Source organism: Ostrea edulis, chromosome 3, assembly GCF_947568905.1.
Source record: "Ostrea edulis chromosome 3, xbOstEdul1.1, whole genome shotgun sequence".
In the NCBI taxonomy this organism is placed as follows: Eukaryota; Metazoa; Mollusca; class Bivalvia; order Ostreida; family Ostreidae; genus Ostrea; species Ostrea edulis.
The window spans coordinates 28306248-28319158 of record NC_079166.1 but is presented as its reverse complement, the minus strand read 5'-3'; the positions used below and the strand labels follow the sequence as shown (position 1 = coordinate 28319158).

Here is a 12911-nt window from a genome sequence, read left to right as displayed (position 1 = left end):
GCTCATGATCATACCTCACTAAATAGTTTTTATTCATAAATACCTCTCATTCACTTACGGTACAAAATTTTAAAAAATTCGTATTGTTAAAAAAAAAAGTGGAGTAGCAACGCAGGGTGCCCCCTCCCATTCACTCCGATTCGTGCCTGATATACATGTACATGTAGATGTTTTTCTTTATTTGATAACATAAAATCTATATCTGCACGGATTATCTTGCACATTACTTATCACCGAAATTTGCCAAGTATCAAACTGTTACGAAGACCTTTTTTTTTATTTGGAAGAACTTTATTATCATAATATAGTTATATGATGTATCTGTTAAGACAGGATATTTTCTCAAGATTTAAGATATACAATGGAAAATAGTAGATCTTAAAGTCACTGTTCATGAAATATACATTCCACTCCCGTAAATCCACCCACCATAATCAATTTGTTCCAAGTTAGTCAGATCGGAAGTTTTGAAGAGATTTATAAATAGCCTACATATAATACAACAAAGTGAATGTTCCTTTTACATTGGAATACCTTATAAAGGGATTTGGGAATAACATTGTACATTCATCATTCATGTACAGATAGACACGTATGAAAAATAATCATACAGTAAAGGCAAGCCATAAATTTACTAGTTTTCGAAGGGAAGAAACCCTTATAGCCTTACATATTTATCGTTGTAAACGTCTAAAAGCATCCCGTCTAGAAAAAATTGATCACGACGCAAAGCTCGTCGGTAAAAATTCCATATATATTTACAAACAGCTAACAGTCGGCCATGATTTTTGCTTGCGTAGGTACTTACGTAAGGGTTCGACCTGACGTAGTGTTTCTACTAGTTAGTAGAAAACTTGCGTAAATTATAATCTTACGCCATTTGATGAAACGGACTTACGTAAAATATTTAGTCAGAAAGTTACGCCAAACTAAGCTTACGCAACTAGTTACGATGTTTGATGAAACAGCGTCCAGCTGCCTAGGAGGAGTAAGCATCAGATTCCCTTGTCGACCGACCACAGCCTTCGTGAGCCCTATATCTTGATCAGGTAAACGGCGTTATCTAAAGTCATTCATATCTAGAACCATACATTTACTAGATATGAAATATGGTCGTTATACAATGAATACCTTACGAATTTCTACGTTTGTTTGCATGAAAATGTGAAGAAAACGAACAGTGATCAATGAAACTTGAAGATAACGAACAGTGATTAAATTCATAACTCCCAAAAGGAATACAAATTTAAGAGTTTGGCAAACACGGACCCCTGGATATACCAAAGTTGGGGTGTAGTAATCATCCCCTGTGTCACACCCGCTATGAGCCCTATCTGTTGGTCAGATAAACGGAGTTATCCGTAGTCAAAATCAATGTGCCAAGAACTGCCTACCAATCGGCATGGAACATGTCAGACGGCATTTGACCCAATGATAGGTTGTATGACCAAACTACATCATTATAACAATATATTTTGTAACATGTTGCCTTTAAATGACCCTGTTGAAACCCTTGCACCATTAACTTATTTGTCATTAGCCTGCCTCGATTTAAATACTGAGCATACGCTGAACAAGTTCTTGCGTATCGAATCAGTTGAGATATATATACACCAAATGCAAGTGATAATGGAATATTGCTACATTAATATGGGAAGTTAATGATGGGGAAGCTGAAATCATCCCGTTTGTCATAAAGTTGAGTTGTTAGTTTGCCGTTAATATCTATTTTCAATAAAATATCTAAGTATGGAGCATTTCCAAGGTTAATTCAAATCACCAATCATCAGTTTGTATGAGGAATTTCCAAGGTTAATTCAAATCACCAATCATCAGTTTGTAACAACGTTAATCACGCTGTGCCACACAATCTAAATATCTTAGATTTAAAGCGTCAGTCATCGACTAAATCGATCCATATCATAAAGACAACAACAAACAAAAACCAGCTGAGAACAGAGTCTATATCAGTCAACGTGATGCAATGATATATTCTAATTCAAAATGGATCATGGAGTATGGAAGACATTTCAGTTATCATCAACAGCATCGATTCATATCATAAAGACAAAAAATATGTAGAAATTCTAGATCCGCCCACGTGATGCACAGTGTAATCATACATTCTAACAAAAATCCATGTATAGCCGTGATCTAAAGGCACCATTACAAGACAGACGAATATTATGCTGCAACAGAGTGAAAGTTCCCGTAATGAATAAATACCCACTTCTCTCTCTTTCATTCATCCTGCATGGATTACCTTTCTTTACCCAATTGAAAACAGGATAAGTTCAGTCGCCAAAGCATACAATGCATGCATGTAAAATTACAAATGCATCTCCTTGAATTTGTCTGCACATTTCACAAATAAAATTAACAGTTTCCATGAACTGGATGAAAAGTTTTACATATGAAAGGTGAAGATAACGATCAGTGATCAAGCTCATAACTCCTACAAGCAATACAAAATAGATAGTTGGGCAAACACGGACCCCTAGACACACCAGAGGTGGGGTACAAACAAACAATTGAAAACAAATAAAATAAGACAAAACAAGTTTTGCATTATTTGTGTTATACGTGTTCTCAGGATTCGCATGCAGATGCGTTATATTCTAACCTCTATTATACAGATCCAGCTGACTGATGCGATATATTTCTATACATCAATCAAACAAATCTCGAGTGAAAAGTTAAGATAATCACTGAACAGTGATCAATCCCATAAATTCCATGAAGAATACAAAATTGAGGACAAACACGGACCCTTCAGGACATTAAAGGTACGATCAGGGGACATAAATGTTTAAGCATTCCCTGTTGACCGGCCACATCCGCCTTGAACCCTATATGGCGTTGAGAAAACGGGGTAATCTGTAATAAAAATTAGCAATATTATAGGAACTTCACATGCAAACTACCTGTAAAGAATCAATGGAGAAGATGAAATCATCCCTTTTGTCATAAAGTTGAGCTGTTAGTTTGTCGTTAATATTCATTCTCAATAAAATCTCGAAGAACGAAGCAGATGTGGAGGACTCTGTGGAGTCTTTTATCTCGGGTCCAAAAGGATACTAGTATATCGAATCGACATATCAATGAAAGTGAGTATTGTTGATAGATAAAACATCGTCGATATATATCTGAATGTCGCGTTGAAAGCCACAGCAAGATATTTTTCTTCTCATGTAGACTTTTTTTTTCTAATAAACTTTGCTTCATAAGAATATAAAAACAAGTCAACTATCAAAAGAGTGCGATTTGTGCCAATGCGAATTCCAACCGATTGTTAAAAGACCTGATCACCAAAGACTATGAAGATATTGTCAATGAGGAACTCCAGCATATTTTTATTTCAAATTCAGAGTATTTGTACATGAAACTAGAATGGCGTCTAACAAAGTAATTTTTGGATGACTGATCACTAGATACGAATGTTTCCTTTTTCCATTTTGGTTAAAGAAGCAACTGTCTATGATGTCAAAATGTCTAGTCTTTAATTTATCGTGAGGAATGGTCGTATAAAGCGTTGAAATGCCATACATTTCGATGTTGCTGATTTGGGAAAAGTTTTGTGATTTCAAATTTTCTAAACGTTGTTCAGATATTTTGTTAGAATCCACAATTGATTTACACTACTTCTGACATATGTAGTGGCACAGTACGTTTGCAATTTCTCCTTCACAGCTGTTAATATTTTCATGAGGAGCAAAGATAAGGGCTTGATAGAACTTTTAATTGATTAAGCAATGTATATTTCTATGTAAAGTTTTTTTGTGAATTTTAAGAATCCAGTTTAAATACGGTAACTCATAAACCCCACAAAGAATACAAATTACGAAAAAGACAAAGACAAACCCATGGATTCACCATAGGTGCACACGGGATCAGGTGGCTAGGTGGATTAAGCACCCCCGTTGACCAGCCAAATCCGCCCTATATTTCTATCAGAAAAACCCATAGCAAAATTTAGCAATACCTTAGAAATTTCAAATACCAACTACATGCAGAGATACGTAATCGGCATCGGGAATATCTCTATACATTTGTAGCCAATGTTGGAAGGTCCAGATCCAGTTATGCTAATAGGACCCCATTCTCTACTTTGGGTCGATACTCGGATACAGACAAAGCTGAAATTAGAAAGTAGACCGGAGATTGATTGATTGAATATTGTTTAACGTCCCTCTCGAGAATAGCTCACTCATATGGAGACGTCACCACTGCCGGATAAGGGCTGCAACATTTAGGTATATGCTTGGCGCTTATGGTCATTGAGCAGGGAGGGGTCTTTATCGTGCCACACTTGCTGTGACACGGGACTTCGGTTTTTGCGTTCACATCCGAAGGACGGCCCCATTCAGTCGCCACTTACGACAAGCAAGGTGTACTGAGGTTCTATTCTATTCCGGATCCCCACGGGACAGGAGAAAGGTATCGCTCAACACCATGATGCTTAAACATGGTCTAGAGTCACCATATGCTAGCCCCCTTTGTAACAGATTTGTACTTTACATGAAATATTGTTTGCAATTATGAGGTTTATTCAACATTTTGATATTGGTGTAATTGAAACATTACACAGACCCATCTCCCACAGGCTGTTCTGGTGTGATTTGGTTATTCTTAAAGCCTGGTAATGTACACTACTCCTTAATCAATTTGATCTCCAGTATTCTTCCGTGATAAAGTTGCAGCATTTATGGAAATACGTAGAAAAGGGAAATAATAGATAGCTTGTACAAACCACGTAAAGTGGTTTGTTGTTACCAATAGACTTTCGAAACCTCCTTATTTTGAATTTCTTTACGATGAAAAGGTCCACACATACATTGTATTAATCAATAAATTCCATATTTTCAAAGGGATGAGTCCTGATGGTCATTTGACTGGCCGGTTACAGTAGATCAGTAATAGAGAGTTTGCTTTGCATAACCGGGAGTTCGAACCCCTCTCGTACCATGGAGACGCGTTAAATTTAAGACGAAAATATAGGTAGTGATTGTTTCTTCGCCAAAGCTCGGCATTCATAGATCTTTCGAATATGACCTTAAAATTGGAGGCCCCCTGCCTCGCTAAACATGTTCACGTTACATACCTCTCACTTGTATGGTCTTGAGCATTAAGCACAGTCAAACATCGTCTCAGTTTCAGCGAAAACACGTCAATGGGACGTAAAACAAAAACCCAAACAACGAACATTTACGGCATGAATCTATGTATTAGGCTACATCTCCCGTCATAGAGTGCCAGAAATTCTTGGTCTTACAAACCATAAAATCTTTTCATTCCTACTACGACCTGTTTTAAGAAACTGGATCAAACCACAGGTAATCAAAATATTTCAGACAAGCATGGGGAATAATGAATCTGTGTTGCAAAAAGGACGTCATTGAAATAGAGATCCCAACAAGGACACGTTAAGAATTATAGAGGTAATTATAATGACCGGAAGTCAACGACAGAAAAATCGAATGGGTAACTTAAACTAGTGGAGTCCCAGGAGGAAAAACAATGGGGGATGAAGGCTTACACACAACTGAAATCAAGGTTATAGTTACAAGATACGTTGTGTGTGCATTGACATTTAAGCTCCTTTTATGAGAGTTCAATGAGAGATGTTAACAAAACTCGTTTTGTTATTATAGGAACAAATGTGCTTAGAATGTGTGGATATTTCTATTTTGTTTTACGTCCCGAAGAGAATTTTCGACTCATAAGAAGTCTCCAACTGTATGTGAGAGCTCGGGGGCTTATGAGAGATTGTTCTTTATCGTACATCACCTGCTAAGACATGGTACCTGTTTTCAATGTCATATTTGAATGAAGTGATTCTTATTTCTAAATACCGAGCGTTTGAGGAAAAAACAACCACAACCCATGTTTGCTTCCTGGATCTGACGCGACCATGGCGCAAGCGCAGCTGGAACTCATGATGTCATGGTTACATTGCAAACACTTTACCACTAAGCTACTATAACAGTTCAGTGATAACACCAGATGTAAAAGTGACAAATGCTAGAGTAAAAATGAAAGTCGGGAATATTCATATCTTGTGATCAGTAATCAAAACTTCTATAGTTGATCTTAAAGATATGCTGCAGTTCCTGAAAATCAGGCCTTCCAACAGTTTGTTCGAATTTCAAAATTTTAGTAGCTGATCCGATTTTGTATTCCTATAAGAAAGAATTCATTCAAAAGCTTTTACATCAGACGAAACATCTTGCTGTGGCCCTTACCTCGACATTTCTACATATTGACGACGACTTATCTATCAACATTCTTCATTGCCATTCATATGTGTTTTTGATATATCCCAGTGAATTCGAACTAGAAGACACCACGGAGGCTTTCATATCAGTTTTATTTTTGGATATTTTGTTGAACATAGACGTTTACAGTAAACTAATGACTCACTTGCATGACAAAGGGAATGGCTGCAGCTTTTTCTTCGTCAACGTCCCATATTCATGGAGCAACATTTCATTATCTCCTGCATATGATGTTGATATTTCCCACATAACTCGATACGCGAGATTACACTATGACTATAATAAGATTTCAATCCCAGACAGGCAACGGACAAGTAATTTGACATTACGGGGGTTTCAAAAGTCTCGTTTGAGGAGGTATGCTACACCAAAAAAATTTGACATGGATGAAAAGTGGAGGATAGGTACAACAATATTTTGAAATTGAAAACTTTAAAATTTACTTTATTTAGTCAAAAAATGCAGTTTTGGTAGAAAGCAATCTGAAATTATTTTCAAAACTCTTGCTGTACTCGAACCAGCGATCTACAGTTCACCAATCGACGTGTTAACCTACTGAAATACTTGGATAGTCGATGAGTTTTGAAATGAATTGACAAATATTGCTGGTACTTATATTTTCATGCTTGTTTTAAAAGGAAGTTAGCCATTATGACGATGTAGAGTACTCCCTTAAAGTCCTTATTTCGCAAATTTTATGGTTGTTATAAAGCTTTCTTCTTTCCTTTCTTTTCTTTACTTTTTTGCAAATAGCATTCCGTAATAAGGTCGAATGCTATCTGATGTTTTTCGTACCAATTTGTAAATCATGCTTTAAATACTAATTTTGACTATGGATTACTCTGTTTACCCCACGACGAATGTGACAGGCTAACAGGTATATTTACTCCTCCTAAGTATCTAATCTCACCTTTGTTAATTTCAGGGGTCCGTAATTTCGATTTAGTACCGGTATTCTTTATAGGATTCGTGAAAACTTTATGCTACATGCATCTTTATCTTCTTCACCCAAACGTGAAAAAGAGCATTATTCTGTATGAAGTGTTCATACTACAGTGTGTAATCAGAATATATTAGATTGCTCGATTTATTGTTGTTACGTCTCGTTGAGAATTTTTCATTCATATTGAGACGTCCCCAGTTGTAGGTGAAGTACCCCAAATTTAGACCTTTGCTAAGCGCCCAGGGCCGTAGCAGTGAGGTTTCTTTATCGTTCCAATGCCTGGCGCTACACGGGATTTCCATTTTCAAGATCACATCCGAACGACCCCTGATTCTCACTTCTAAATGTCGAGTGTTTGGTGACGGCGTAACCACTACCTATTTTAACGTCTAAAGTTTGACGCGGTCATGGCACGAGCGGGTTCGAACTCGCGACCTCCAGGTTACGAAGCGAACGTTCTATCAGAATCAATCAAAAGACAATAAGTTAATACCTTATCAAAAATTTGTATACATGAAAGAAAATTTTTTGAAAATGTTGACACCAATGTAATGTTAACAGTTTGACCAGGAGTACTTAAGTTGTGTGCGTCTACAACAAATGCCACAGTGTAGGTTAAGATTGCAACATGCCTTCTTAACATATTTCAATCAAACTCTCAAGATTTGAATTAAGAAGGAACATCACTTTTGAAACACGAATTAAAACATAACTATGACGGTGATAAATAACCGCGACAGGTTGTCTTAGTTTTACCTCATTTCTGTATTATATCTCTTAAAATGGCCACGTACTGTGATATTTCCTGTAGCTTTACATTGAATTTTTTTTTATCGATTTCCATCGTCCGAACTTCAAACGTCTGAAGATTTGATTATGAATGGTAATCCATGAAACAATAAATTCTAAGGACTTTTATTTGATAGTACGGTGTTACATCACTTTTCGTGTCTATAAGGAAAATTTACACCAAAAATTGCATGAGTGTTAATTTATACATGTAATGCAACAGGGAACTAAATCAACTTGTAAGTCTGGATGTAGTGGAAATCGTTGAAAATCTCCTCGGTGAAGAATACCAGGTTTGTAAGTTTGGATCCGCCTCATGTAGTGAGAATTTTTGAAGATCTCCTCAGTGAAGTATATCAGGTTTGTAAGTCTGGATCCGCCTCATGTAATGGGAATCGTTGAAGATCTCCCCAGTGAAGAATATCAGGTTTGTAAGTCTGGATCCGCCTTATGTAATGGGAATCGTTGAAAATCTCAGTGATGATATAATTGCATTCCACTAACTTGGAGGCTCCCAAACCAGCGCTATGACAAAGTAGGATTGTGAGATTCGCTCATAGGTAGACAACTTCTAAACACTGAACCCAGTTGAAATACATCTTATATATAAAAGCACTCTTACTTAACAGCTACAGTGTACCTGCGATGTATTTCTGAATAACTTTGTTTTGTTTTGTTTATGATAATCTCCAAAGCACTGAATTCCCGATAACCTTGAATTATTCTAACATTTCACAGTTTTAGTCATAACAAGCTGTCATTATCATCACCTTCTCCCAGGAAAGTTGTGCATTGTGGAGTTATCGATTTTTGATGATAAAACTATTACATAAATCACTGTAATTAGAAGTGTTAATGAATAGGCTAAAAGATATGAACTACTTCAACACATAAATAATAATATGAATAAGTACCTTTGCAATTCCTTAAAAACTGCTTTATGCACAAGTAGTAGCTGTTTTAATGAAGATGTTTTTAACTATGGCGATTTTTAAGACTGAGTATTTTCTTATAAAAGCATTGAATAAATTAGGTAACATTTTGCAATAGTTTAGAAAAAATCTTTAAAACAACGACTTTAGAATGAGATTTACCACAAACCATGATTTTACCCCTTATAAAAAGGGGGCATTGAAAATCACAATTCTTATAAGTTGTATGGAAGAGAGTGTTATCAGTGACGATAATGTAAACTTTAATCTTAGACTGCATACAATTTCCAGTATCTATCGTAAATGTTAAGCCAATGTGAGTTTGACTGATGTTAATTGCTACATATATTGTAAGAATATCATTCAGCGGCTATTAATGAATATGCTACTAACTAGTATACATATGCATGTATTCTTCAGTCCCTTAAGAAATGAAACAGATCGTCCCGAACCTGATCAGCCATACCAGCTTTTCTCATCAATATCATGTACATTTAACAGTATCTAATGCGCCACGCCAACTGTTGGGTTTCCTGTTCCGGTAAAATGGCACTCGGTATCTGAAATCTCTCAGGCGGTCCAGGAAATGTTAATGGTGCAACTCCACACAGAGTTAACGTACAGAGAAAATGATCTTGAATCTAAAAAAAACATATTAAAATACTTTATTTGAGAAAGGTTATCAACAAGGTATGTTCTTGTAAACGAACAGGTCTATCCTCCCACGCATCTTTTAGGCATAATGTATCGTTTCCCTTATTTAAAGCCTTGCACATATTCCGACGGCATTCTAATGGTGAAGGTGTGTATTTTTCTAGATTTTGCATTGAGTATGTAAATATGACTAGAAGTAAACTCATTCATATTGCCATTTAAAGTAATTTAATCTAAAATGGAAGTTCTTTGGTAGCATAATATCCATGGTTACCTTGAAACTGTATGAAATTTAAATAAATCAAAGTGCTGTGCGACTGTACTACCAGCGCCTATAGGACAATGTCGCGAATTAAGTGCATATTACCTGTACTTATATTCATGACTATAAAATCACTCTTTTCGGAAACTCATTGTTTATGTGTTAGGTACAAAATTATATTCCTACATGTGTGTAGATGTTTATTTCGTGGCGGGAAAGTGGGTATTCATTCTAATAACGAAGAGCTATGTACTTGTGCCATGCGAGATTCATATATCAATCACAGAATCAAAGAACATGGGATCTCACGAAAATGAGCGATTTAAGAGCATTATATAAAGATTGTGCATTGCATATATAAACTTTCTTCAGTTCATCAATATTTTAAGTGCTCATTATAAATTGACGTAATAAATTTTTGATATGATAGCTATATAGACATGCATAACTTATATATCTTAACGTCACACCATTAAGATTTATCGTTCATGGCACACTGATTTTGACTACGGATAACTCCGTTTACATGATCAAGACATAAAGCACACGGCGGGTGTGACCGGTCAACAGGGTATGCTTACACCTGATCCAATCATCTGGTATGTCCAGGAGTCCGTGTTTGCCCAACTCTTTGTTTTGTATTCCTTATAGTAGTTATGAGATCCTCACCTCCAACTTTCATTGTGTAGAATAGGAAAAGAATGTTGTTAAACCTTAACCTTTACTTCCAAATTATAAATACAACAGTAAAATCGAAACAAATTCATACAACAATTGTATATACATATAACACAAACAATAGTTTTCAATCTACATGTATGATGATATCCTAGTTTTATCGATGTGATCATATAACTCTTTCATCTGTTTGTTTCATAAATTTTGAATCCCACAGATACACCTTGGTTACAGATTATGGACAACGAACAATTCAAAACAATTCGCATATTACTGTGGGAGTTGTGTTTCCATAGCTAACATGTGTCCCTAACATAGGCAAGGCACCTACATAATGATGTCAAAAGTCTGACCTACAACAACGTTTGATCATGTGACCCGGCATTCATCAACATCCGGGACATTGACATTGTTTGTTTCGCTTTAAGTAGCAGTTCTTTCAAGTGTACTCGTAACGATTTGGAAACTATAATATGGAAAAGAGGTTTTATACCAAAGTAAGTGTAGAAAACGTACTGGAATATACTTTCCAGTATCAATTCCTCGAAGTCGTAATGTTCGTTTCCGGACATATATCGAAACAATAAGATAAGTTTGGAGATGCACCCCGGTCCTACAAATATATGGAAGCAGATGGAGTGCACCAACACGACCTTCAACGAATCCTGGTACGTACTGGATCCATTAAAGGAATTGGCAAGATAAAGCTTCATTATTTGTTTGACTATGATCAGCAAATCAAAAATTGCGAACATGATGAATGGTAGTACAAGTAACACTATCACATCCAGGATGTTCAGAATTTTCATGGCATCTTCCGTTTCCGGTAGAATAGTACAGAAGCGAGCGCCTTGGATAATCAACACACCGTTCGTCCATGTTTTGTAAATGTATATCGTTAAGGTAAAGACGGACAAAGAGACGATCAGAGTCCGAGATTTCCCCGGCCCGTTACAGGTATTCGTTAGGCACGAGGAACGGGGGCGTATCAAAAGGATGATACTCGCTGATATACTGTGCCAGAACGAGAGAAAGGGGAAGAAGTGACTCATAAAAATGATCATCTGGCACATTCCCGGGGCCTTGTAAATATCCACGGCCTGGTCCTTCATCCAAATCAACAGAACCGTCACCAAAAACCCGTTATCACTAATGGTTGTGGCAGCAAACACGTGCGTGTAGAATTTCTTCCGTAGCTTGGTTCTTAGCAGGACTATACACACGATAGTATTGAGGGAAATCCCCAGACATATGATGACAGGGATATAGTAGAAGTAGAGGATCTGGGCCAGCTGAATCAGCGAGGTCACGGTGTCATCATAAGGTTCGTAGTCTAGGTAACTCTCGTTTCCGGTCATGCCTTCGTTCCTAAGTTCTTCCAGCTGCCCTAACAGAACGAAGTTCATTGTGGACGGCGTCTGTCGAGGTGGGTCTTATAAATATAATGATAGGGTCTGCCGCGATAAGATCTACCAATCTGAAAAAAAGAGATAACTACATTCTGAAAATTGGTGATGGTGATATAGTTTTGTGCTAGAAAGATTATTCACTTAGGCAGAAAAGAAGCGTATCATATGTTCTCAGGACTGTTATGGTGTTTAATAAAATTTGGTCAGTAATAAGAGTGGAATTTTAATAGAAACTGTATTATATGTCTACATTACAGAAATCGTTAAACAGAATACTGTGGAATTATTAGAAATCGTGGTGGCTCAATTTTCGTGGAATTCGTGGGTACCCCTCACCCACGAATTTACATCCTCAACGAATAAAGACAACTAGTATACAAGAATCTTACAAATATATAAATCCACGAAATTACGTCCCTACGAACCCTTAAAAATTCAGCAATCCACAAAAACTGGCCCCCACGAATTTAAATGATTCTACAAATTCCGAGTAACACCGTCATAGCTGATGCTCTTCATAGTGCGGAATAATTGAATTGCTTAAAGATAAAGTTTTTTTTTTAATTAATGCAAATTCAAACACAGCTTAGTTTTTTTTAATAGTCTTAAAATTAAAGTGTTGAAGGATTTTATAAACGCTGCATATTGTGTTTATCGTAGAATACCAGATGCTTTTGGTATGCTTCCAACGAGAGTACTATAAAATACCCATATATCTTTAAATGAGCATTAAATGTCACAAACTCTTGTGTTTTCGTTAATTACGCTTAGTTAAAATGTCAATTAAGAACCCTCACCAACATTACCTACCAACGTGATAAATTACAACAAGACCATCAAAGACTATCTCAATGCCATATCATGACCAGCGGCAGATGCCATCTACGCTAATTGGCGATTTTAACAGCGCCGTGATTAAGTTTTGCAAATGTGAAAAATTCTAGGCAACGGAACATTGACTTAAAGGAC

General features: G+C 36.5%; 1 protein-coding gene across 1 annotated transcript; it reads right to left on the bottom strand.

Moving 5' to 3' along the window:
- Positions 1-10575: 10575 nt before the first annotated feature.
- Positions 10576-11994, bottom strand: LOC125677383 (uncharacterized). The gene has a single exon (XM_048915423.2). It carries the CDS (start codon positions 11937-11939, stop codon positions 10887-10889), a length of 1053 nt encoding a protein of 350 aa, XP_048771380.1. The 5' UTR covers positions 11940-11994; the 3' UTR covers positions 10576-10886.
- Positions 11995-12911: the final 917 nt, after the last annotated feature.